At 46.0% G+C, this 26,770-nt stretch overlaps 1 protein-coding gene across 3 annotated transcripts in view; it reads left to right on the top strand.

Annotated features, from left to right (window-relative positions):
* KCTD19 (potassium channel tetramerization domain containing 19) overlaps positions 1–26,770 on the top strand; it is a 2,598,446-nt gene that overhangs the window by 2,060,883 nt on the left and 510,793 nt on the right. For all 3 annotated transcript variants that reach the window (XM_078669086.1, XM_078669084.1, XM_078669085.1), the window contains one exon: positions 1,133–1,287. In XM_078669086.1, coding sequence (XP_078525212.1) covers positions 1,133–1,287 — 155 coding nt within the window. The remainder of the gene's footprint in view (positions 1–1,132; positions 1,288–26,770) is intronic.

Genomic DNA, 26,770 nt, shown 5'->3' with positions numbered 1-26,770 from the left:
CAATATGCCACATAGATTCTCTACTAGCTTTGTGTTTAATAAAGACCTGTAGTATAAGTGTCTATGTTCATGTTTATGTGTGCTGTCTTGGGAGTAGGCTGAATGGAGCTCACCAATGACCGGCTTGGCCTTTGGAAGGACTGACAGGAAGACTCTAAATGGGTATTCGCGCTGCTGCAGTCTGAGGGATGGGCCATGTGACATCAGTCCATTTCCTCTGCACTGCAGGCTGCATGTTATATAATTGTTTGTTCTTGGCATGCATCAATGATGTGAAGGTGCATTGTGATGTGAGCTTTGATGCATTTGTGTGATGGTGAGGGTGGGTGCAATGCTATCATTGTGTGCTCTGATCTCCTTGTTTGGGTATGTATGCATTGGTGTGGTGATATGATGGTCTGTGTGTGTTTTGGAATATGTGTATACTGGTGGCTGTGACAATATGTTTGTGGTGTATGGGTATGTGATTAAGGTCGTGCTGTAAATTGTAAGGTCAATTTTAAATGGAAGTGATGTAGGGCCAACCAGCAGTTAGGCTATTATTTACTAGGAAATGAGATAAAGAGGAAGGATCAGTCATAAATAAAAGAAAAAAAATGACAAACATGATTTCAAGCTAAAACAAAAAAGGAGGGTAGAGAATACAATCTATGCTTAATCCTCTAAATGGAGAAGTAAGACGAGAGAGGGAGGTCATAATGATGAAAAAGAGAGAAAATGTAAGAGAATTATGGGGTGCAGGAAGAGATATATAGAGAGGGGATCTGAGACGAAAAGACCAATTGAGCAATTGAGGAAAACGGGGGATGACAAAAGAGAGTTAAACATGAAAGGAAAATGCCCAAGATGGGAGAGGGGAAACAAAGATACAACGAGGAGATCATAAGCATGGAGAGAGAGAGAAAAAAAGATGGTTTTTCATAGAAGAACAATTGATGGAGAGGAAGGTAAAGATACAGTTTTGTGGAAGGGGAGGAAACATGGGGGAATAAGGTAAAGGGGTAGTGTTATGAGAGCGCAGGTTACAGATGTATGAGCAGAGGGTCTGTGGGCTAGAAGCTGGAGAAATTATTTGGTCTGTATCTCCCTGCTTATTAACAGTTTTTTTGCATATGTTTACTTTCATTTACAGATACAGCTTTTCTCAGTTTTAATATGTCACACGAAGAAATGTTTTATGCAAGAAAATGCCATTTTTTTCTTACGGATATCATCTTGGATTCCATGAGACATAAGGATCCTAAACGAATAACAGCAAAAGTGGTATACCTTGTCAATAAACTTTGGGTAAGTACTTTGATATACACCTTGAAACATCTACAAACACTCTTTTAAAAGATTCAGTGTACTCTGTTTTTGTAGTACCATGCAATTAGAAAACCTGTATTTCCTGTATCCTTATTTGGATACTGCTGTTTCTGACCTGCTTTTTAGGCTTGGCCTAAAGAAAGACAGCTTTAGCTGCTTTGCCAGCCTCATGTTCTCCAAGCAATATTATACAAAAATACATATATATGAAGGGGCTTCCAATCAACACTCTTTCACTATTGGTCTGTTGACATGTCACTCAAATTAAAGTCTTGCCCACGCCAGCAGAAGATACAGAGCATCAGATTAGCCCACTCCAGCCTTTGGATGCTTTTTTACCCAAGCACATGTATCTATACACCTAAAAAATAGTTCCCCAAGAATAGAAATTGTTAGGCACTTGCACTTTCCAATGACTGATAGTCTATATTTATAGTAGGGTTTTGGTGTAGCACTCTGGGCCAACCCTCTTACCAGTTGTCCTCTGCTAGACCTTTTTTTTGTAACTTGAGAGGTGAAGGCGAGTTAGCATTAAATCAATCAATTTCTATTAACAGTATAGATTATTTGGCTACACAATAAGAACCAGGAATTAGTGACTATAGTTATAAAGTTTATTACAAGTGAGCAGTAAAGATGCGAGAACAAATCTCAGCACCATGCTGTAAACGTACAAAAAAACTATCTGGAAACCCAACCTCCCAAAAAAGTTTAGGCGTACCGTTATAAAACAAACAAGTAGTTCAGTCACAGCGATACAAAAGTTCAACAGTAGGATTTGAAGCTCAGAGAAATGTTTCTGTTTCTCTTGTCTATACATGAGTAAAATGTATAATCATCTAACTTAAATCTAAGCGATGAAGGATGGTTTTTGAACCTAAGGAATCATAATAATAAGGGAAATATGTAAAATGGGGAAAATGCAGAAAAATGCAAGCAGTGAAAGAAGGAACATCTTAGAAGCTCAGTCTTCCTGTGATAGTGGAACGAGTGTTAGCCCCAGCCACACTCTGCAAAAGTCAAAGAAAATAAGAAAGTAGCTGTAATTCAGTCAGGGTGAACTCCAGTTATGTGAATCAGAATATCACAGGTAACACCCCTCTGTCCACATCATCAGGTACTCCATTGAGCTTTTGATTCTCACTTTATAAGATGAAATATCAACAGTTTCTCCCAGGCCACACATGGGAACGGTATTGTAAATTGTCAACGAGGAGCCTTTGCAACATAATAAATGGACACTTTCAGTTGACGCTCTGGCTCTCCATGCTCCTTCTCTAGGTCTTCTTCTCATGCTCTTTCTGTATCACAAGTACAATGTTGTAACTATTCTCAAACTAACAAGCCATGTGAATGTGCCTGCAAGGAAAACGTTTTGCAAACAGAAATAGGAAACCGTATTTTATGCCGAATGAAAATCAGGCCTAGTCAGGACAACTTAAAGTTTTAAATCAATGGTGCATATTTAATATGCATGTGCACATTCGAATACAAATGAATAAAATTGTCAGTATATTAGATTCATATTACATATAGCAAGTACTTAATTTGTAAAAAATAAGTGCCAGGGCCCTTTTCAAGAGGCCATTGCAGCTTTCATCTCCAATTGCCCCCACTAGTGCTCCAGATGACAGTACCATCACAACTAACCATCATACTCATACAAGTGTGACAATTCAGACTTTAAATATACATGAAAAATACATGCCACCCAAGCTATTCTTACAGATTTGGGTGTCAGGTTTACTGATTTTAATGTATATTTAATTTTTAAACAACTGTTGTTGTGCTTCTCACAAAATAAACCAAACAGCAACACGATGTGGCAGATGTTGACAAAAAAGTGGCAGTGCTGAGCACCAGAAACCACTGGCTCAAATTAAGCACTGCATTTAGCATACAATAAAATCTTGAATATGTGTGTCTAAGTATGACTAAGAACTACATTTAAATGCAAATATGAAACATTAGTGTACACCTTGCATAAATCATTATTGTTTTTCCAGTATTGAGGTATCTTTCATAGAGTCACATGCCTGAATCATTCCCCGTAGTGGGAGTCTCACAGTACATAAATAACAAAGTAGTAAAAAGTAAATAGTATATTTCCATAGGCTATTATGTAGGTCATTGTAGTTTCTAAAGTAAACACACTTTTAACAGATGAGGATGGTTTATTCATCAAGTCTCTAGAGAGTATATCATTTAATACAGTTAAGGCACACAGTGTATGTATGAGTCTCTAATCCTACAGTAAATACGCTTCAAAAATGATGTCAAGTTCAGCACTTTATGTTAATATTGTTAGAGCACACAGAAAGCATGAGCTAAAAGCATGTTTATTTGATATATTTTTGACATGTAGAGATGGAGCCAAAATTATGCTGCTCCAATCACCCCTCTGATGGCAAATCAAGCCATCACATTAAGATACACATCTCCTTTCAGACGTACAAATCACGATCAGGCAGTTTTAATCAATCAATCAATCAATCAGTCAAATAAACTTTATTTCGCATTAATTAAAATGCATAAAAGTTCATGAAAACAAAGACAATAAAATAAGAAGGTACATATTCTAGAATAGTACGTAAGGATTCTCCTGCCTCATTCTACAGACCATAACACCCTTAAAATTCATGCGATGCGACAGATTTTCAATGCAGCCCACAAGAAAGATGCTACCGTAAAACATACAAAATGATAATCCAGTTGCTGTAAAAATGTCAAAGCTGTAAGGTGCTGTCGAAAATAGTTTTTCCGTTTAATGGTATCAAATACTTACTTTTTCCTCGGATTGGTATATAAAGAACTAAAGAACAAAATGTGTGAAATAGAGTGAGTACACTTTCCGTCACATGGGCAAGGTGACAACTGCTTTACTGAATATGCATTTGCGGGATAACCCATCATGTAATGTAGTTTAACCAAAACCTTGTCAGCACAAATCTGTGCTGAGAGTTCACCACAAAGGACAAATAGTAAGGTGCACCATATGTCATATGATTTATAGGTTGGTATACTCCTATTGAACTTTTATCTATCTTTAAAAAACACCTGGCTTTTTTTTCGTTGACCATAAAAACTTCCTTAAGCTTCGCATTTGGATAACTGGTGCACAGTTGGGGGTTGTCGTAGAGCTCATTTAGACCCAGAGAGGTAAGAGTCATCTTTACATAAAATAGCCATGGGATTCTCAATGCATGATCTAACTTCAAGCTATCGCTCAGTATTGATTGATTTAATTTGACCTTCTCCCTGTTCCACATCGAATGCCATAACAATATGGGAGCCATTTTGATGAAATCATCAATGTGTGGTAGACCCAAATCCTAGTGGCTGATGTAGTTTGAACAAGCTTGTGGTAATGCTTACAATCTTTTGCAGAATAAATCCTCAATTCGCTGTAACACTCTAATATCTGCCAAACCCCAATCTGCAGCCCCATATGTAGCAATTCATTTGGCATTGACTGAATAAATATTTACCATATCCGGAATCGGTTTAGAGCCTAGTTTTTTTGTAAACTTAAATAAGACTACAATGCTCTTTTTCATTTGATTAGCTCTAAATAGGATTCTGGCCTTCCACTTCAATTTATTATCAAAACGTACCCCTAGATATACAAATTTCTCCGCCACTTCTATGTTTCTTTTTTCTATAGTAATTCTTTCAGTTTTTTTGTTTTCTTCCCTTACAATAAGTGTGATCGTTTTAGTCTCATTGACACGTACATCTAAACTAGCCATAAAGGATGTTTTTTATTTATTTTATTTATTTAAGAAGTTTTCTATAGCGCGAGCCAGACCCCAGGGTATCAGAGCGCTTTACAGTCGGTACAGCACAGATTATCAACAGATAAAGAATAGAGGGGAGACATATCCACAGAGGAGCGAAAAAAGTAGTGAAAGAGCAACACATTGAAGTAAATGACATTTTCAGGGAACTTCAGAGTCTTAGAGCTGGAGCGGAGCTCGATCATTGTTAATTGCTCCCCACTATCCATTTCCAAAGGAGCGGTTGAGGAACAGGTCTTTGAGTTGGCGTTTGAATTCTACATAAGAGGGAATGATTCTGATATGCGGGGGGATGGCATTCCAGATTCTGGGAGCGCTTCCAGTGAAAGATCGGTCAGCAGTTTTTTTCTTTCTGGTCTTTGCTGGGATGAGTAGAAGGGAGTTTGAGCTTCTTAGGTTCCTGGACTGACCTGCTTTTATGAGTTTTTTTGCCAGGTAATCTGGTTTGCCGGTGTGAAGGGCTTTATGGGTGAGGCAAGCTGTTCTGAAGCTAATCCGCATTTCTGCTGGGAGCCATTTCAGTTCCTTGAGTGCGGGGGAGATATGATCATATTTCTTGATACCGGTGATCATTCTAGCCGCCGCATGTATCGTTGTTTTGATGGGAGCCAAGTGTGATTTTGGAATTCCTGAGAGGACTGCGTTCCCATAGTCCAGTCTTGACAGAACCAGAGATTGGGTGGCCTGTTTGAGGTCATTGGGCGGAATGTAGGGTTTTAATTTGTTCAGTAGTCTTAGGCTAAGGAACGCGTTTTTGGCCGAATTCTTGATGTGCCTCGTCATATTCAGTTTTGGATCGAGAGTAATGCCTAGGGATTTGGCAGAGTCTGCTAGAATCAGATTTCCATTAAGTGCATCAATGGCTTTTAACCACTCAGCAATTTGTGGGTTGTCTTCCTTATTTGAGATGAGGAGTGTCTCTGTCTTGTCAGGGTTAAGTTTTAAGTGATTGCTTGTGAGCCAACGTTGGACATCTTTCAAGACATCATTGAGTCTTTGTATGTCTTTGAGAGAGGTTGTTTCCAGATAGATCTGGGTATCATCTGCATAGAGATGGAAGTGAATGTTGGCTTTTCTGAGTAGTTTGGAGAGAGGTTCCATGTAGATATTAAAGAGTTGCGGTGAAAGCACCGAGCCTTGAGGGACTCCCCTGTTGACTTGCTGGAGGTCGGAGGTAAAGTTTTTTATTTTTATTTTTTGTGTGCGGTTGTGGGTGAAGGAGGAGAACCATTTGAGGACAACCTCGCCAAGGCCGGCTCTTTCTTGGAGAGTCCTTAAGAGGAGTTTGTGATCAACAGTATCAAATGCTGCCGAGAGGTCAAGGAGAATGAGGAGGCAGCATTGGTCAGAGTCTAAAGATCCATGTATATCGTCGATGATATTGAGGATCGCGGTTTCTGTGCTGCAGCCTTTTCTGAAGCCAGACTGGTGGGGGTCCAGGAGGCTGATGTTGTCCAGGTGCTGGGTCAGTTGATGTAGGACGCATCTTTCAAGTGTTTTTGAGAGAAGGGGGAGGTTCGACACAGGTCTATAGTTGTTTAGATCTGTCACATCTAGTCCGGGTTTTTTCAGCAGGGGTGTGACTTGGCCCATTTTGAGGCAGTCAGGAACCACTCCACTTTTCAGAGAGCTATTTATGATTGTGCTCCAGAGCGGGGCTAGAGCGTGCTTCATTTTTTTGGTCAGTAGGGGAGGAATGGGATCAAGGACATGGGCTGAGGGTTTGGAGGTGGATATCAGCATGATTATCTCAGTTTCTTGGATAGGATGGAAACTGAGCCAGGAATTGGAGGAGGGACCAGGAGAGAGAACAGGTGAAAGGTCTGGTGACCCAGCCGCATTGCGCTTTGCGTGCTGCGTGTTGAAATCGGCCAGTGAGAGTTCGATTTTTGTAATCTTGTCCTTGAAAAATTTGGCGAACTTGTTGCATAGTTCTTTGGACGCCTGCACCGAGGAGGGTATGGGCTTGGAGGTTTGTTGTCTGATGATGCTATATAACTCCTTGGGTCTATTTTTGGCACTGTCCAGTGCTGAGCGGAAAAAGCTGGATTTTTTGTTTTTGATGTGATTGTTGTACTTCCTGCGCGCTGATTTGAGTTGGTCACGAAGAATCAATGAGACTCTACCAGGCCAAAGGCGTTCTGGCCAATAAGACTGCATCTTCTGCATAAAGAAGGGTTGGAAGAGGGCGTGAGTCAACATACAGGGTATCTTTTACATTTTCAATCAATAAATTCTCTGGTTGATTTGTATAGAGGGCAAATAGAAAAGGGGTAAGCACACAACCTTGTCTTACCCCTTTCCGACATTAAAAGTTTTTGAGAATTCACCTTGTTTTCCAAATGGCACACTTGCCATTGCCCCCTTATATAGCTGCCTTATAGAGATAACTATTGCAGGCTCCACTCCCTTAGTCTCCATTATAGCCCATAGCTTGCTGTAGGACACGCAGTCAAAGGCTGAAGATAGGTCCATAAAGGTCATACACAGTTCGCCCTTTTTTACCAAAGAATATTTGCGGCTATTAGCATTAGGTTAAAACATTGGTCAAATGTACCTTTCCCTTGTCTAAAGCCATATTGTACGTCCGAGAGGGTCTATTTTTTTCTGCCCATTCCTCAAGCCCTATTCAATAACATGCGGCCCATTAGCTTCTCCGTTGAATCAATTAGGGTGTTGGGTCTATAGTTATTTAGATTCAAGCCATTCCCTTTTTTTTAAAACTGGAATGATTATGGAATGTTTCCAAGATGATGGAGGTCCAACTCTGGCTATGGAATTAAAAACATGTGTTAAAAGCGGGGCCCACAGTTTCTCGTTAGATAGGAAAGCATCAACAGGCACCCCCTTTGCCCCATGGGCCTTTAATGAAGGTGCCTGTTCTAGGGCGAGTTCAAACTCAGAAACATCAAAGGTCCGATGGAAATGAGATGGTGGTTCCTGCCTGATCTCCTGTTGACAGTCCCTTCAATTGTTTGGAATTTTTGCCATAACGTGTTACCCAACTATCCTCCGCAATGTGTACATCTAAGGAAGGGGTCCCTGCATCATTCAAAAATGTGGCATTAACAACTTTCCAGAAGTCTTTACTATCATTTCTGACAGATGCTTGCCTTAAGTCCTCCCAAGCTTTATCTTTCAGCCTATTTTTCCTGGCTTCTTTATGGTTTAAATATTTTATTGTTTTCAAACATGACAAAAGAGAACAGGACCTCCTGCTCCATCAAGACAAAGCGATACAGACATCAGTTGTCAGCGCTGTCAGTCCTACCAAGTGATTGCTGTGAGCAGGTCAACAATAGACAACTCAGGGGAAACAAATGAGGGGATCAAAACATCAAACCCTTCCCACCCCCACCTCTTCCCCCCCCTGTCCACAAATCATAAGGGTAAAACAAAGAGAGGGGATAAATGGTGCCAGCATTGTGGGAGTTACCATGTCCTCTGGGGAGTGCGTTTCTCAGGGATTTGCGTGTCCGCTAGTCGGAGGAGCTGTAGATATCGAAGGCAGGTCAGTTCCATGAACTCCGCTGTGAACAGTGTCAGGAAGGGTCACCACAGCTCAGGGAACTCGTCCCCCCTACCCGCCAAAGTAAGAGACAGTTTCTCCATCCCTAGCACCATCCGTAGCCTTTGTAACCAGCCTGTGTGTGGAGGAGCCTGGGGAGAGCGCCAGTGGGCGAGTATGTTCTGGGTGGCTGCTCCTAAAGCAATGGCAATGAGGCAGCCTCTTCTAGATTTCAGGGGGTATGTCAGTGGGTTGGGCAACCCTAAGAGGATGTATGCTGGGAAGTGTGGGAGTTGAGTATCAAGATGAGAACCTATGTCGTCTAGGATTGTGGTCCAATATGATTGGATTCTATCACAGCTCCACAACAGGTGCTCTAAGGTGCCCATTTCACCACACCCCCTCCAACATCGGTCGCTAACGCGAGGGTCGAAACAGTGTTGGCATTCTGGTGTGTGGTACCAGTAAGTAGCAATTTTGGTCATTGTCTCCTTGAGTCCTGCGTGATAAGCTGAATGCCGTGCCCTACAATATATGCCACTCCATTCTTTGTGTGAAAAGGTCCTGCCTAGGTCCCGCTCCTACCTCACCCGACCTGCGTTGTAAGTGTGAGTGTTGGTCGCAAGGAGGTGTTTATACAGGTCAGAGATTAGTTTTTTTGTCTGATGTTCGCGTAACCAGCCATTACTCATAAGGGGTTAAACATCTTTGCGCTCCAGGTTTAATTTGGGGTTGGAGAGCCCAGTGCCTAAGTTGCAAATAATACATTCTGTCTGTTTCTGGAATGCCATAATACCCCCTAATTTGTGGGTACGGGTTGATGCCCTGTAAGTCAAACAGATGTCCCAGAGATCGACAAGGGGAGAGGCGCCAGTTCGCGAATGCTTTGGGATCCAATCCCGGAGTAAAATTGGGTTTATTGAACAATGGAGTAATGGGAGAGGGAAATGAGGACAGCCCGTGTGAGAGAGCCGTACGATCCCAAGCTTCCAGGAGTATACTCGTGACATGGGAGGCGTAGAGATTAAGAGGTCTGTGTTTCTTCTGGTGAGAGGGAATGCCCTGCAAGGGCAGGTCTGCAACCGCCTGGTCCTGGAACAGTCAGTGTTTTTTGGATTCCAGGCGGTGCCACTCTACCAGATAGCGGAGCTGCGCCGCATAGAAGGAAAGCTGCAGGTCCGGTATACCGACTCCTCCCTGTTCCGGGGGGAGGACCGCAATAGCCTGCTTGAACTGCGGCCTTCGACCTCGCAAGATGAAGTGCGCTAGCTCTGACTGGGTTTGTTGGATCCAGCCCGACGGAGGGCTCAGAGGGAGAGTTTGAAAAAGGTATAGTATCCGCGGGAGGATCGTCATCTAGACAGCAGCTATTCTGCCTAACCATGACAAGGGGTGATGCTTCTGTAGGAGAGTAGGGTCTGCTTCCTATGGTCACCCCCACTTTTTGCTTTTGCTTTACTCGTTTTCGACTTAGTTGTGGCTGTGGGCCTGCTAATCAGACCAACAGCCCAGATGCACTCTCTCTAAATTCACACCATGTACTCTAGGTACATCCACAATTGGGAATTGGTTCACCTTATCAGCCCCTGTAGAAGTGTACTCAGGGCATAGGTGTAACCAAGGCCTACCAGGGGCTGCAGCATGTATTATGCCACCCCCTGCTGGCCACTCAAACTGACACAACTGGCTGATCACTCAGCTGGGGCAAGGTCGTGTAATCACCCCTTGCTTAGTATAGTATTCCTATATCTACCCTTATATATAGACACACAGTAACCTATAAGTCACTCCTATGGCAGGCCTTAACAATCCTGGAGGCAGAGTGCTTGGTTATGTGTGAGATGGTGCTCTAGCATGAGCTGAGCCTCTGCAGCTTGCGGAACCATGTCCTTATAGCTGTTATCGCCATACCATATACTCTTAAGTGCATTATAATCCTCGCGGTTGAATGCTAACTTTGGTTTGGCTTTATCTAAACATGTTGTGTAAGGTGTCATACGCTTTGGAATACTACCCCCTCGCCAATTCTGGTGACGGGGGTAGCATTCCACCCTTCTAGAGGGAGAAGACATGTTATTGCTGACTATCCCGGTTAAAGTTAACCAGAGCCCCAGCGTCACAAAATGGACGCTGCTGCCACAGACACAAGTCTGACCTCCTGCTGCTGGGAGTCCTTCCAGTCACGGAGGTTTGGACAATAGGTTTCCTGCCTGGAGAGTGCGAGCACCACCCCAGACAGGACTTTTTGTATTGGGACAGGGAGGGCTGAATAGAATGAGACACTGCCTGGGGAACACTAGGTGCTCCATGCATACCCCAGTTCAAACCGGTTGCTGGGGCACTCCAGCCCCAGCTCTGGCGCGAAACTGGACAAAGGAAAGGGGGTGTAACCACCCCCCTACCTGGTCCCACCCATAGGAGGGACCTAGAAAGTAATCCAGCCCCTTTTAGTTGTATAAAGGTAGGAGCTGAGTCCTAGGACTTTAGATTATTCCTGAAATCGACTCTGGACCTTCGACATTCTGCTGAAGCTGAAGACTGAAGAATCTCCCTTGTGGCCAAGGAGTGACCACCCTGGGCAACCAGGCACCATCCAGCAAATCAACGGCTTGCTTTGTCGACGCTCCCGCCGGGACCCGAGCACAGAGCCTGACAAGACCCAGACTTCCAGACCTCTCTGACCCTCTCTTCACATCTGCAGCATAGCTGAGATCCGTGGAGGCGACGAGACACGTGGGACCGGCCATCTTGAAAAGTCCATGACTTGCTAACTGTGCAGCTCCTGAGGTATCCTCGAAGCTGTGCACTGGGGATTGAGAAGCCCCGAATCCGAGCTCAACCTGCACCGAAGATCAGCCCTCCACACTCCACGAGTTCTGCGTGGGGCCGTTCTGCTTGTGTTCTGCTCGATGCGTTGTCCGGTTGCTGGCCCGTTGGCTAGTAGCCTCTGTGACGACAATCCTTTTGAATCAACTCACTGGTCTGGTTGCTCCTGACTGGCCCTTTTCTCCCTGCAAAGGTGAGGCACCTCAGACCTTGCTGGTCTGCATCAGAAGCCTTCTTTGTATCCTGCGTAGGTTGCCTTTGCCAAGGCTTGTCGACTCCAATCCGGCAGTCGACCCCTCCATCTGCGAGAACCTTCGTGGGACAGCTCCTCTCCAGCATCTGGTCATCCTCGACGCCTCCTGGTCCGCGTGGCTGAAGAGACAAGCTTCACAACAGTACCTGATTGCTCCTCGACGTCGTCTGGTTCCTTCCTGGTTCCACCCGGTCACTGGCTAGTGACCCAGACTCTGTCCCCTCTGCTTTCAGGTCCTCTTCATCCTCGATCCGCCCTTGGATCCACCCGGACATCTTCCTCCTGGTTGCCTGCAGCATCTTTCTTCACAGGCTCCATAGACTTCAACGGCGAAACCCGACACATCTTCACACCTATGCACCCGCATCCTGTGTGTGAGGTAACACGAGTACTTCGGTGCTCCCAAGGGTATTGACTATCCAAGTGTCTAGGTTTTTAGTTGTTTCCTTCTAGCTAGACCGGAAGTGTCCTGAATCCTTCTTTTTCTAAACTCTAAGTTCCCATTGACTTAACATTGACTCACGCGTGTATGTAAAGACACTGCACGCGTCGCCTGTGGGCCTCCTACTCCTAACCTAAGGGTCAGATAGTGTAGCCCCAGCGATTCTCTAGGCCCTAGGCCTCTCCTTTTCTCAAGTTGTGGTTCTTATACCACTTACTTAGTATATGGTTTTACGCGCCCCTAGGGCCTAACTGTAAATTGTGCAATTTAAAGTGTTTCTAAGAGTAACTTGTTATGTGCTTTTGCCTCTGACCTCATAAAGAGTTCAGAGGAGTGTGTTAGTGAATAAATACATGTATATTTAATATATATCCTGTGTGGTGTCCTTTCATTTGGTATTCAAGGGGTTACATATGGTAAAACAGCTGGCTTTACACTCCCTCAAGAGTCCTTTAGCCTAAGAATGTTCTGTCCACGCTACCACTAGGATAGCTGGTCTATAGGGTTGACTTACAACCATCACCATAAGGGTTGAATGGACTGGTGCAAGGTGTTCACTAGAATAGTGACCATCATATACCAGGCCAACTTCTCACCGCTTCCATCTGCGCAATTCCCCGCAAATTTGGGCTTAGCTTATCATAGTTAGCCGTGATGGTAGCTGGGATATTAGGGCCCAATTGCACTCCCAAGTAGGGAACCGTAGTGTCTGACCATTGGACAGGTTACTCCTCCTGTAGGTGGGTCAATGTAGTCTCAGATAGCAAGATATTAAGGGCAACTGATTTGTCTGCATTAATCGTAAACCCCGAGGCCTGCGCGAGTTATGCAACTCAATAACGAGTGCCCGAAGGGTCTGAGCGGGGTCAGTGATGGAAAGCAAAATGGCATCCGCATATAAGCTAATTTTGTGGACACCTCCCCCGAATTTAATCCCCTTAATGAGGGGGTGGTGCCTGAATCTCTGCGCAAGTGGCACCATATAAAGCGCAAAAAGAATGGGGGAGAGAGGGCACCCCTGATGGGTGCCTCTACCTATAACATTGTTCTGCATTCTGTCCATCAACTGTTGTTTTTGCATCTACCTATCAGGAAGCAGGAGGACGTTTGGCCATTGACCCACACCGTGGCTCGAGGCGAGCAATAACAATTGAGGATGTGGGTAGACAGGACCTTCCCTAAGCCAAACCGCTGTAGCACTTGTTCTAAGTAGGGCCAGTGGACCCTGTTGAAGGCCTTTTCCCCTTCAATGGACAGTAACATGCAGTCCCTTTGGACGCGCAACGCTGTTTCTATGATTTGCATCACCCTTTTTGTGTTGTCGCTGGTTTGACGCTGTGTGATAAAACCTGCCTGATCTGGCTCCACTAATTGAGGCATATAAGGGGCTAATCGCGACACAAGAATACTTGTGTACAATTTGATGATCAGACCTGTGTGAGTCGCAAATTGCTGCAACGTCTGCGGGACTGCCGCTGCTGGCAGCGAAAAGTGAGACAGCTGCGGAGGCTCCGGCTGCATCGGCTGTCGACCCCTGCGGCGGAGGGGACTCGCCCCCCTCCCCCTTATGTAATAGGAGCGGTGCGGCTAGGGCAGCGGGCGCTGGGGAGGATACCCGCTGTGGAGGTGCTGCGGCACGGGGGTAGCCAATGAACCCCCTGGAGACTCCATAAACAGAGACGCAGCGCTGTGAAACGACGGAGCCCCGATATCGCCTGCAGCTGCGGGGGACATCACTGCCAGCCAGCTAGACTTTGCCCCCCCTGGTAGACTTGCATTGAATAGGCATGTTGGGCAATGGCTGAGGTGTGAGGCAGAGGTGAAGCACACTCTTGCGGGATCTCAGAGGCTCCTGGTTGCTGGCAGTGTCGGCTAGCATCACAGCACAGAGGATACATGACTTGCTGGGTTACCGGGTTTCAGAGGCTGGACGGCAGTGGTGACACAGGTAGATTCCGCACACAGTGTCCTCCGGTGGGGACTTCAGACTGGTTGGGGCTTGTGCACTGCTCCAGCCTCGGCACCGCAAAAGGTACCGAACCCATGCCCAGCCCAAGGCCACGCTGACCAGCTTTGGTGTCTGGGGACAGGCGGCTGCGGTTCTGGTTAGATATAATTAAGGAAACACGCCCCTACATCTCGATTCCTCTGGGGTGAAGGCTGACGGACTGAGCTGAGCAGTACAGAGGTGGGGGCCACGGAGGGGGCACAAGGAGAGAGGTGGTCCTCCTACCGCTTTAGAGATGGGCCTGGCTGCAAGACTCTAAAGGCCTTTGATACTAGCTGAGAGGCGTGGAACGGGCAATGCACGGCAGAACTTCCAGGACACACCAACCACACAGTCGCAGGTGGAGCGCCACGGTCGGACAACCCCTAAGAGGGACGCGGTGTGATGTCTAGCGGAATGTTAAGCGGTGCTGGACGACGCCCCTTGCGGGGAGTAGGCGTTGTGGCGCAGTGATCCATGGCGCGTGGCTTTTTGAAAATCTTTATTGATATATAGGCAGTTTAGACAGTTATCGCGTTACAACAGTACAGTTTGTGCTTCGTTTTTTTTTTGTTGTTTTTTTTGTTTTGTTTGTCATTTTTTTCTTGCTTGGTCAGTTTCCCTTTTTTTATGTGGTTACATTTAAGAAGTTGATATTCTTGTATCATACATTGCATTGCACAAAATTTCTTCACAATTACACCATACAGTTTTTACTGCACGGGCTTGCCCATACGTTTTGTTGATAACATTACCAATGTGAGTAACACTAATTATCGTCTTAGTGACTGTGTCCAGCTTGCCTTTCTATTCATAATAACTTTTTTGAACATCCCCCCCCCAACTTATGCCATCATAACTTTCACTTTATCATCTCCCATTGTCCGCAGTCAAGTCCGCTGCTTTAACCCGCTCCACTCAATCCCCATATAGCAATGCAATCCCGTGGTCTGCCCTCAGTATTGCTCACTCCCAGTCGCATCCTCACTCATCTTCCCCTCTGAGTCTACATTTTCTTCCTCCGGAAGTGGGTCGCAGATGTCCCCGCGATATACATTCCATGCCATCCAAACCTTATTCCTCTTCCGGGGGGAGGCTCGAAGGATATAGACCCCTCTCTCTGTCACCATCAGTGTGTCCATATTGTTAGCCCACCTGCTTGCCGTGGGTAGATCTGGAGCCCCCCACTTCTGCGCGATGTCTCGCTTAGCCACTGTCATAGCCAGCGTAGCCCATAGCCTCCCGTACCTACCCAAGTCGTTGGGTTCCCAAACATTTAGGAGACATTTGCGTGGGTCAGGCAGAATAGTGATTTTAAGAGCTTGAGAGATAGTACGTAGTACCCGCCTCCAGTATTCCTGTATGTGCGTGCAGTCCCATAATGTATGAAATAGTGTGCCTTCCTCTCCGCATCCCCGCAGGCAGAAGGGGTGCGGTGCTCTGTGTATTTTATGAAGCAGTGTTCTGGTATAATAAATGCGGTGCAGGATCTTGAGCTGCACCAGTCTGAATTTCGTCGAAATTCCTACTTCCCTTGGGGAGGCCAATGCCTCGTTCCATTCTGTTTCATCCATCTCTCCTACCTCCCTTTCCCATTTCTCTTTCAGTTTTTGTGTGGGGTCAGCTAGGTTGTTAATGATCTTTTTGTAGGTAAGAGAGGTCGCTTTGTGTTGCATGAAATCAGTTAGCAGTCTATCTTCTAGGGGTGAGGATTCCGGTAAGTTCGTGCCCGCCGGAATCGCCCGTAGCAGTGCATGCCTGATTTGGACATACCTATACGTCTCCGTTGATCTAAGTCCGTACAGGTGCTGTAGTTGTGGAAACGACACCACTGTGTCTTTGTCCCACATATCTCCAACCGTGGAAATGCCTATAAGGTCCCACTGTGTAAATCCCTTACATATCCTCAGGGATCCCAGTGCCTTTGTGTCCCATAACGGTGTCAGTTTCGTTATTTTCCCTTTCCACCCCAGCCGTGCCTGTGCTACGTGCCATATTGTCGCTGTGTGTCGCGTTGGGCCCGTTAGGCGCCTCAGCTGCTGTCTATTATAGAGCACCGAGAGCATACAATCCGTCCCCAGTTGGGACCAGTCCGCTTGGTAAGCCGGGTCGTTCCTTGGGGCATGGATCCACTGGTTAATCACTTTAAGCTGAGCTGCCCAGTAATAGAGCTGTATGTTGGGTAATGCTATTCCCCCTTCGTACCAGCTTTTCACCAGTTTGTCATAGGCTATGCGAGCCGGGCCAGCGTTCCAGAGCAGGTTGGAGACCAACTCCGTAATTTGCCGAAAATACCGTGGCGGGACAAGGTAAGGGGTGTTTTCAAATACATATAAGAACCTGGGCAGTGCCATCATTTTATATAAAGATGCTCTCCCCAGGAGGGTCAATGGCAGCGTGGCCCAGTGTTTCACATCCGCACGTAGGCGTTCCAGAGGCGGTTTTAAGTTGTAGTTAAAAAAGGCTGCGGCATCCCGCGTGACCACTATGCCCAGGTATTTAAAGGAGGATAACGACGTCATTAAGTGGCAGTCTGTTGGCAGGTGTGGCGCCAGGCCTGTCAGCGGATATATCACTGATTTCGACCAATTCAAAGTATAGCCCGAGGACCTCCCGTGTGTATTGCAAAGCTCCAATAGGGCCGGGATCCCAGCGTCAGGGTCTACCATATAGACGAGCATGTCGTCCGCATACAGCGATACCTTGTCTTCCCCACCGTCCTCCCATTTAATGCCCCGGAACAGGGGCGTCTCTCGAAGCAGGATCGCCAGGGGTTCGAGTACTAGTGCAAACAGCAAAGGTGACAAAGGGCACCCCTGTCTGGTTCCTCTGATCAGTGGGAACGGTGGCGAAATGTGGCCGTTCGCTATTACTTGCGCCACTGGTTGTGTGTATAGGAGTCGTATCCAGGCTATGTACTTCGGCCCAAAGCCCATACGTGCGAGAACCTTGAAGAGGTACTCCCACTCCACCAGGTCAAAGGCCATTTTGGCGTCAAGCGAGATGATGACCGCTTCCTCCGTGAGGAGGTGCGCCCGAGCCAGTACGCCATGGACCCTCCTCAGGTTCAACGCTGTGCATCTATTAGGCATAAAGCCTGACTGGTCAGGGTGGATCAGAGCCTGTAGGTGTGGCATCAAACGAGTGGCAAGAATCTTGGCCAGAACCTTGGCATCCACATTAAGCAGCGAAATCGGGCGGTAGGAGGCACAGTCTGTTGGCGCGTGGCTTTTAAACGCGGGGGTTCCACTGCCCGCAACCCAAGTGGAGTCCCCTCTAACGCCAGATTGCTGAAGAAGTTTACTGCGCCACCTTGCGTATAGCCCCGCTCCACTGGCAAATACGATGGGCAAGTCGGACAGAATTCAGTCCAAGCTGACCTTTGACCAGAAGTGCTCTAAATCCCACGACCCAGCCTTGGGGGAGGAGACCAGGCCTATTCCCCCGGCAGAAGACGAGCAGGATATCCGCAGTCTCTTTCTGTCAATGGAACTGGGACTGCAGAGTGGCATTTCTTCCTTGGGCATGAAGATTGACACCCTCTCGTACAGGATGGAAAGGATGGGGGAACGGCTGGACAAGCACGCCGAGAGGCTAGACATGTCCGAACAATGACTTACAGAAGTCGAAGAAACCCAAACTACGCTGGACACGGACCATAAAAAGCTCAGCAGGATCATGCAGGTGATGCAGGATAAAACAGAGGACCTCGAGGCCCATTTGAGATGCTGTAACTTACACATTACGGGCCTGCCGGAGACGACACATACTGGGAACATGGAGCGTTGTGTGGAAAAGCTATTGGTGGACCTATTGGGCGCAGATGTGTTCTCAAACATGTTTGTGGTGGAAAGGGCGCATCGCTCCTTGGGACCTCGACCTAAGCCGGGCGCCCGCCACGCCCAATTATTGCCAAACTGTTGAACTATCGAGACAGGGACGCGGCTCTGCGTGTGGCAAGAGACAAACAAATGTTGCCATATGAAGGGTCTAACATCTCCCTTTATCCGGACTTTAGTGCCCGAGTGCAGGAGGTACGCAGACAATTTGTCCCTATGAAGAAGCAGCTGCGGGAGTTGGGTCTGGATTATGCGATTTTATACCCAGCCAAGCTGCGCGTAAACAGGAAAGGAAGATCGCATATCTTCATTGACCCAAAGGCCCTGCAGAAGGCGCTAAAAGACTGGAAGAAGGGGCTGAGACAGAGTCCGGAGCGACAGCTTTTGGAAGAAGCGGCTGGGGGATCGATGGAGGAACAGGACTGAGTCTGGTCGGATGGCACATACTTGTAAAGTATAATATATATTACTAACGCGTCCCCCCAGCCTGGGGGGCTGGGGGGACGCGTTAGTAATATATATTATGTAGTATTGAAGCTGTCAATTACTGATACTTCACTGTGAATTACTCCAGATAGCCTGACTACTGTTATTAGGTTTTAATGTGATGGACAATGCACAGGTGACTTTTTAGTTGTTTACATAGTAGTCACAGGGAGCGGACATTAGCGAGCATGTTGTCACAGGATACTTGACACTAAGCTGGGGGTCACACATTGATATTTGTTGTATTGTTTTGTAGAATTGCGGTGGAGGCAATAAGAGGGTGCTGCGCTCGGAGGTCAACAGGGACTGTATTGACATCTAACTAGGGGTTAAGTAAGAGCGACCTCCGCCCGCGAGTGCAAACCACCACTTTTGTTAATTTGGTTGAGGGTGGGAGGGGGGTGGTGTGGGAAGTCCCTATACGGGATGCAGCGCAACCGCGCTGGGGGTGGTCTGTCGTGCGAGGAGGGAGGGGGGGAAGGATTTGGTCAAGTTTGTTTGATGAGAGGTTAGCTAGGTCAGACACAGTGCTAAATAACACACAGTACATGTACCAATTGAGGGACTCTGGACGCTACTTGACGCAATACAGTCAGGATGGTGATGACTAAAGAGGACATTTCCCAGAAGCCAGTAGATTCCCTTAGGGCGGTGACGTGGAATGTAAGGGGTCTTAATGATTACCGCAAGCTCCGTAAAGTGCTAAAGTACCTCACTAGACACACTATTGATATAGCCTTCCTGCAGGAGACGCATCTCCCACTTCAGAGCCCAATGATGCGTTCCAGGGGCCTGGCGGTGAATGTTAACGCCGCAGGTTTCACGACTCAAGCACGGGGAGTGATGATATGGATTAACCCCAGGTCCGACTATAAGTTGCAATTGTTGACAGCCGGTACGGGCGGTAGGTATGTGATATCGAGATGTCAGGGTAGGGGACTAGACCTGCTGTTGGTTAATGTATACTGACCCAACTATGACTGCCCGGAGTTCTTCACCACGCTAGCCAACATAGTGGGAAGAAGTGGGACAACTCAAATGATAAGGGGAGGTTACTACAATTTGATTAGAAATCCGAGCCTAGACAGATCGGGCAGACCGCCCTGAAGGCCGGCGACGGCAGTTAGAGCTATAGACAGAGCAATGATCAGCATGGCATTAAGGGATGTTTGGAGAGAACTTCACCCTACGGAGGGTGGTTTTACACACTCTTCAGCGTACTATAACCTACACACGCGGATTGACTATTGGCTTCCGCCATCGTCCCTTATGTCCCAGATCCGCGTGTGTCGGGTTCTGACGCGTACGCTGTCTGATCGCTCTCCCATCCTGCTAGTCCTGTCCACTCCTAGGAAACTATTTCTCCATTTACATGGCGATTCCCCCCTTACTCGCTGTTGGACCCCCTTTTTAAAGAAGCGATCGAAGAAGCAATAGAGACATTTTTCGCCATTAACTTTGGGTCTGTGTATAGTTTCCAAATGGTTTGGGAAGCATTTAAGGTGTATATTAGAGGGGTGGACATGTCCAAACACTCTCGGGTGCTTTGGGACATTCAACAGAGACTGTCCTCTTTGGAGCGTAGACTAGGGGACTTCGAGGCAGGGCAACAGTCGGGGGATGGATGAGGAGGCCACCGAGGTGATGAAGACACCACTTGAGGAATATCACGAAGCTGCGGACTGTGAAGTGCAGCATCTGGGGAAATATGCCACAGCTCGTACGTGCGGAGAGGGCGATAGGCCTGGATCAGTGCTGGCTAATCTCCTGAAAGATAGAAGGAGAAAGACTTCCATTGCCATGATCCGTTCGGAGAGGGGTGAATTGCTTACTGATGAGGCAGACATTGCTCACAGCTTTAAACAGTATTACACAAACCTGTATGCGTCACGCCAGTCTGATACAGATGGGGAAATGCTGAACTATCTGGAACATATTAAACTACCTTTCCTAACTAAGACACATAGGGAATTCCTGTCTCTCCCTATAGAAAGAGACGAGATTTTGGAAGCACTAGCTGGAATGAAGGCGAACAGTGCCCCGGAGTCAGATGGCCTTACAGTGACTTTTTACAAGGCCTTCATAGAAATCTTGCTCCCGCATATAACGGAGCTCTTTGATGATATGTGTGTCAAGGGACAAATGCCACAATCAATGGGAGAAGCCATTTTGGTTGCTATTACCAAGCCAGGTAAACCCCCGGAGGAATGTGGGTCTTACCGCCCGCTGTCCTTGTTAAACGTAGATACTATGTTATTTACGAAGATCTTGGCTACTCGCCTGGCCCTTCTGACCCCGGAATTAGTAGCCCCAGAACTGGCAGGGTTTGTCCCCGACAGAAACCTTACTTATAATTTGCGTACGGTCTTTGGCACAATGCAGCATGTCCGACCGGACACTAGTGCTATCGCCGTGTTCCTGAACATGGAGAAGGCATTTGACTCGGTGGAGTGGCCATTTATGCGACATGTATTGTCTAGAATGGGACTCGGCCCCGTCTTTCTGCAAATGATTGGTGTGTTGTATAATGTACCATCTGCGCGGATCCGGCTGGGGGACCTAGTTACAGACGCTATACCTATTTTCCAGGGGGACCCGCCAGGGCTGCCCCTTGTCGCCGACACTGTATGCATTGGTCGCTGAGCCCCTAGTGTGCGTGCTCAGGGAATACCACAGTCACAGGGGGGTAAGTTTCCCCACCTATCAGATAGTGGTTTCCTCGTATGCGGACGACACACTGCTCTACGTTCGTGACCCGGAAAATAACCTGTCCCCGGTCCTTCGGTGCGATTTCTGGATTAAAGGTTAATTGGTCTAAGTCTATTGCTTTTCCCCTCACCCCATCCACCTCACCATTTGAGATGGAGTTCCCGCTGCAGTGGTCGGATGATTCCGTCAGATATCTCGGCATTAGGTTACATTCGGACTCTGAAATAGTTTTCATAGAAAATTATGGCACAGCGGTTGACAAACAAGAGGATGATGTAGAAACCTGGATTGGGCTCCCCCTATCGTTGATTAGTAGGGTTTCTATTATGAAGATCGTGGTGCTACCTAGATTTTTATTCCTGTTTACTAATGTACCGATAGTATTGCCACGCTCCTTTTTCAACAGGCTCAATAATTCCATGGTGCGACTGGCCTGGGCAGGCAAACAGGCTCGGGTCCAATGGCGAGTCCTCACTTTGCCATACCATTTGTGCGGGTTGGCAGCACCGGACTTGGAGCTGTACTATAGGGTGGCGCATGGGGCGCAGGCATATAGCTGAGTACCCGGCACAGCTGACATACCATACCTCAAGCTCGAGAGACTGTTCGCTGATACTCTCCCCCTCCCGGCTGTTATTTTTGAGCCGGTAGACCACAGGACAGGGATACTTGACTCCTTGAATTCGACTCGGTATGCCTGGAGCTGCATACTACAGCAAATGGCGGGGGCACTGATATACTCTCCGGAGATGCCTATGGAGTGGGCAGTCTGGCTGGCCCCTTGTAAAGATAGGGGAGTGGTGGCGGCCCTCAGTGAGCTGGGCATCCATACAGTAGGAGTGACACCCATTATACTGCAGCGGTTTCAGTTTCATAGGGTGAGTGGAGCACTGCGGCAACACTTTGGGGAGGATCTGGATGAGCCCCCTGAGGTCCTGGAGCTCTTGTACCTTATTAAAACTAAATCCCCCCGGAAATTGGTCTTCAATTTATATAAGATAGCAATGTCCCAGAGAGCCAATCAGTACACCAAAGCAAGACTTGCCTGGCAGCGAGATTTGGGCATCACAATTGTTGACGACATGTGGTCATATTGCTGCAACAACACGAAGGGAATTTCTTTACATGGCAAACATAGATTGATAAATTTTAAATACATTAATAGAGTATACTACACGCCAGAAAGATTGCACAGGTATGGCCTACGAGAAGACGCAGCTTGTGAAAGATGTCTTTCCCCGACTACGGACTTTCTTCACTTAGCATGGGGCTGCCCTGGTATCCTTAAGTTTTGGGACAATATTTTCAGAGAGATTGGCATAGTGGCCGAGATGGAGATTCCCCCTGACCCAGCAGTAGTGCTGCTGGGGTATTCTAAAAAATTGCCGAAGGCAGCATGAAGGCTGATTGACCTAGGACTACTGATGGCACAGCATAGGGTGGCAATGTGCTGGTTAAGAGGACCCTTACCCACGGTTTTGCAGTGGGCACGAGACGTTCTCTATTGCTGCACGCAATCAGAACACTTCAGTGAACTCCTACCACCGAGGAACAGACCCAAGAACTGCTGGGGTTTATACACTACATATCTAAGTGGCGACAGGGGGAACATGGGGACAGAGACAAGGATGAGTGCTGAACCAGGCACAAGTACCCTGGCGCCATAAGGCGCTTGGGGAATTTTAAGGGGCAGGATGAGATCTGAGAATAGAGGGGCCGGCAGTGAGTGAATTGTGGCCGGGGCTGGTAAGGGATGTTGACCAGGATTGAGCATCAGATGTGGACAAGGGGGATATGGAACGGATTGACAATTGAACTTGAACCTCTTCGTTGTGTACATTTTGTACGACCAGAGTCCAGTGGGCATGTGACTGACCTGATACCTCATTGTTTGTTTGGGGAGAAGGGGGTTTCTTTTTGCGTCCTTTTTTTATTCTTTCCTTTCTTTAACTGGAAAACGTTGCGCTCCTTTGAGATGCAGATATTAGCACCGACATGCAGCGAGAGAACTTGGTCAACTTCTTGGCATAGTGAAATGGACTTCTTTTTGAAAACGGAGCTAACCGGCCTCCGGGATGTGGGAGGCGCGGTATTGAGATGTACCTATTATACGAGAGCAGCTGGCCTCAGGGTTGTAGGCATTTTGCTGTGTATGTCAAGGTGAACTTTCATTCATAATAAAGAAAAAAAGAAAAAAGAAAAAGAAAAAAAATATATTGTTTGATACCAATTAAGATTTTTCCTAAAGCCTCCACTATCTCGGTCGAGTTAGCGAGATAATCCAGGCATAACATGATTTCCATATTGTATGATGTGGTGTGGCGCCGCGGCTAGGGCGTCTGACTCCGGAACCTGGGGATCACGGTTCCATCCCTGGCACCGGCGGCAGATTAGCCCAGCACCAAGTGACTCTGGGCAATAGCTTGCTTAATCTTCCAGAAGGCCCCCAGCGCCTAGAGACCCTTACGGGTAATTGTGCGCTTTACAAATGTGGATTAATAATATTATTATTATATGATAGACCTATTTTAGCAATTAGATCACTCTCATTAACTCTATTCCATTTTAAGGTATAACCATTTTTCCTAGCTAAGGTAGGTTTAGGAAAAATCTGCTTCCCTGGTTTAATAATCCTTTCCCAACACAGATCACAGGTCAGGTGGCGTGATTGCTAAAATATATGGGTTGCACTTGCATGGTATTGATACTCTGTAGCATATTTTCTGTTATGATAATATAATCAATAGTGGAGCCCCTACCTGACCTTTCAAATGTTATATCCATTATGCCTCCCTGGGAATTTTTCTTCTTACAAATTGCTAAGCTCCAAATTACCAATAATCTATTAAGGGCATTCCCATAAGGATTATGGATAGGATCTAATATGCTGTCTGTGACCCCACAAACTAGAGCTTCTGACATCTGGCAATAGGTACTATTAAAATTATCCATTCAGATAATTTCTAATGGTTTACAATGCTGCTGACTGGTTATATTCACCACCCTTTCAAGGTCTTCAGCCACTAACACCAGATTGCTGAAGCAGTTATTATAAAAATGTTATAATTGAAAGATCCCAGCTATCTTGGCCTTTACAGATCATAATATGAAACATTGGAGGAACAATTAATACATTTTAGTACAGGGAAATTAGATGTATTTGTTACTAGGGTTAATAACCCTCATTGAGCCCTTCCTGCTGTAGAAGGCAGTGCCACTGTTTGATAGGATCGATAGTTAACCAAGAAAATTAGCCCCACTGTTTTAATCACCTTTCTTCTGAATTCCACTAGGAACATCATGTCATCATAGTATTTGCTTGTCTATTTTCTAGTTCCATGTCTGCTCTCTTTTTCCTCAATCCCTTTTTCACTTGTGCATGTTTGTATCCCTAGATTACAGACAGAAATAATCCACAAAGAGCAATTAACAATAAAGGTTTTAAGATGCTTCCAAGAACTCGACTCCCAAAATTTCCAAACCATCTGCATATAGCAGATAATCTATTCCCTATTGCTTCCCATGCACCTGTTGCTTCTAACACTTTCAACTCTCTCTCTCTTTCAAGTCTATTCCGCAAAACCATTAATCTGATAGCAACCATATCAGTATGCACTGGCACCTCTCTTAGTTCTCAAATGTTCTTCCCCTTTTGGGTCATCAAGATGTCCCACAGTATAGATTACTTCATTTCGGCAAAAAATGCCTTCAATAGTGTCAAATACAACAGGTCGATAAAATCATTAATTTTAATAACACATTCGTACAAGTACAACTAAAAGTTTATAAAAAATATAAATAATGACAATCGGAGCAACACTAGGATTAAAAAGATAAGAATAATATATATATATATATATATATATATATATATGAAACGCGTCAGATTTAGCGGCTCCATTAAACAAAAATTTGTGTGCCAAAAATATTGGATTTGCGTCGTCTTTGTGCTCGCTGGAAAACAGGGAGGTGCAGGAGACAAAAGTGGTTATATATATATATATATATATATATATATATATATATATATATATATATACACACACACACACTATTAGGACAGCCCAAAATCTCAATAGTAGTAGTTATACAATTGAAGCCCCCTCAGTTGTTGGTCACCAGTTTATGATGGTATAAACCCTATATACTGCCTCGAGGGATAGACCAATTAGATACTATTTGCCAATTTGCTACATGTTGAGTGACCTCCCTGCCTCTTTGTCCAGATACCCCACATGTGGCCAAAGAACTTAGGGGTATATTACCAAAAACTAGCGATAGTTTTGTCTCTAACTTGTTTAGAGACAAAAATTATCGCCGCAAACCCGCGATTTTTATCGCAGATAAACCTTGCAATGCATGAATATCGCTGAAAAGTCGGCGATATTCATGCATTATCGAGCAAATGCTCTTAGCCATGTTATCCACCTCCCATTGGATAACATGGCTAAGAACTGCTCAGGGCAGGTGTTAGCTTTTGGAGATATTCGCGCTTAGCGCGAATATCTCCAAAAGTTGGTAATAGGAGATAGCGATGTTAGCGACTGTTTTCAGTCGCTAACATCTTGGCACGCCCACTTTGCATGTCATTAGTGATAAATATCACTGACATGCAAAGTGGGGCCCATGATGGCCGCTATCTCCTATTAGCTGTCGCTAACTGGTGTTAGCGACAGCTTGGTAATAGTGAGATAATTTTATCTCCGCTTTCTTGGCTTTTAAAGCCAAAAAAGCGGAGATAAAACCCCTTGATAATATACCCCTTAGTAACTCCGCAAACAAATACAGCTCTTGTGTATGATTTTACAATGCAGAGAGCTTCCCAAAAGTTCCTTATGCCCAGATGAGCTTAATCCATTTCTGTCTTGGACCTGCGTAAGCAGGGCAAGCAAACAACACATGGGCTATGGACTCAACGGGAGCCTCGCATCCTGGGCATTTACTGGGTCTTTAGTATGTCATCTGGCTTTTACCTCATTGACTGGAAGCATGCCAAGCCTGAATTGGACATAGAGCTTTCTGTCTTGGGTTACTTGTATTAGATCAAAATAGGTTCGAGAAATCTGGTCTGTTTGTGAAGTAAAAATTCTAAAGTTAGTTTACCCCTCTCGGCCCTGCCAATATCTACTTGTGCGGGCCATTCCCAATAGTGCTTCTTTAATTCAGCTTTCCAAAGCAGGGGCGAGTTGTCATTTTTCCAGGCTTCTTTTAGCCCTATGTCAATTACAAGCTTCTTTATGTTACTCAGCCACCCCACCTTGTAAAAAACATCTAAGCTGATGAACTTCAGTGCAAGATGACAACTCCGGGGTCCTCTTGACTCTGGCCCAGAATAGCAGTGGACAAAGCTTGACAATGTCACTAATGGGACGTTGCCCCATATCTAACATAAGTGGGTAGATTGGGGCGCTTTGGGGCAGCATCACTAGGTTCCTTATAAATTTGTGCTCCGATTTAGTGAGCTCCAGTATCTTTTCTATTCCCCACAATTCAGGACCGTACAAGGCAAAGCTAACAGCTTTAAGGTTGTAGACCTGTAGAGCAGGGGCAACTGGTCTAGTATGAGAAGAATGATGTTCTTTCACAAGTGCCCCTTTTACTCGTTTGTGATTTAA

This window comes from Lissotriton helveticus, chromosome 12 (genome assembly GCF_964261635.1).
Source record: "Lissotriton helveticus chromosome 12, aLisHel1.1, whole genome shotgun sequence".
Classification (NCBI taxonomy): domain Eukaryota; kingdom Metazoa; phylum Chordata; class Amphibia; order Caudata; family Salamandridae; genus Lissotriton; species Lissotriton helveticus.
Note: the sequence above shows the minus strand (reverse complement) of the source record. Positions and strands in the feature narration are given on the sequence as shown.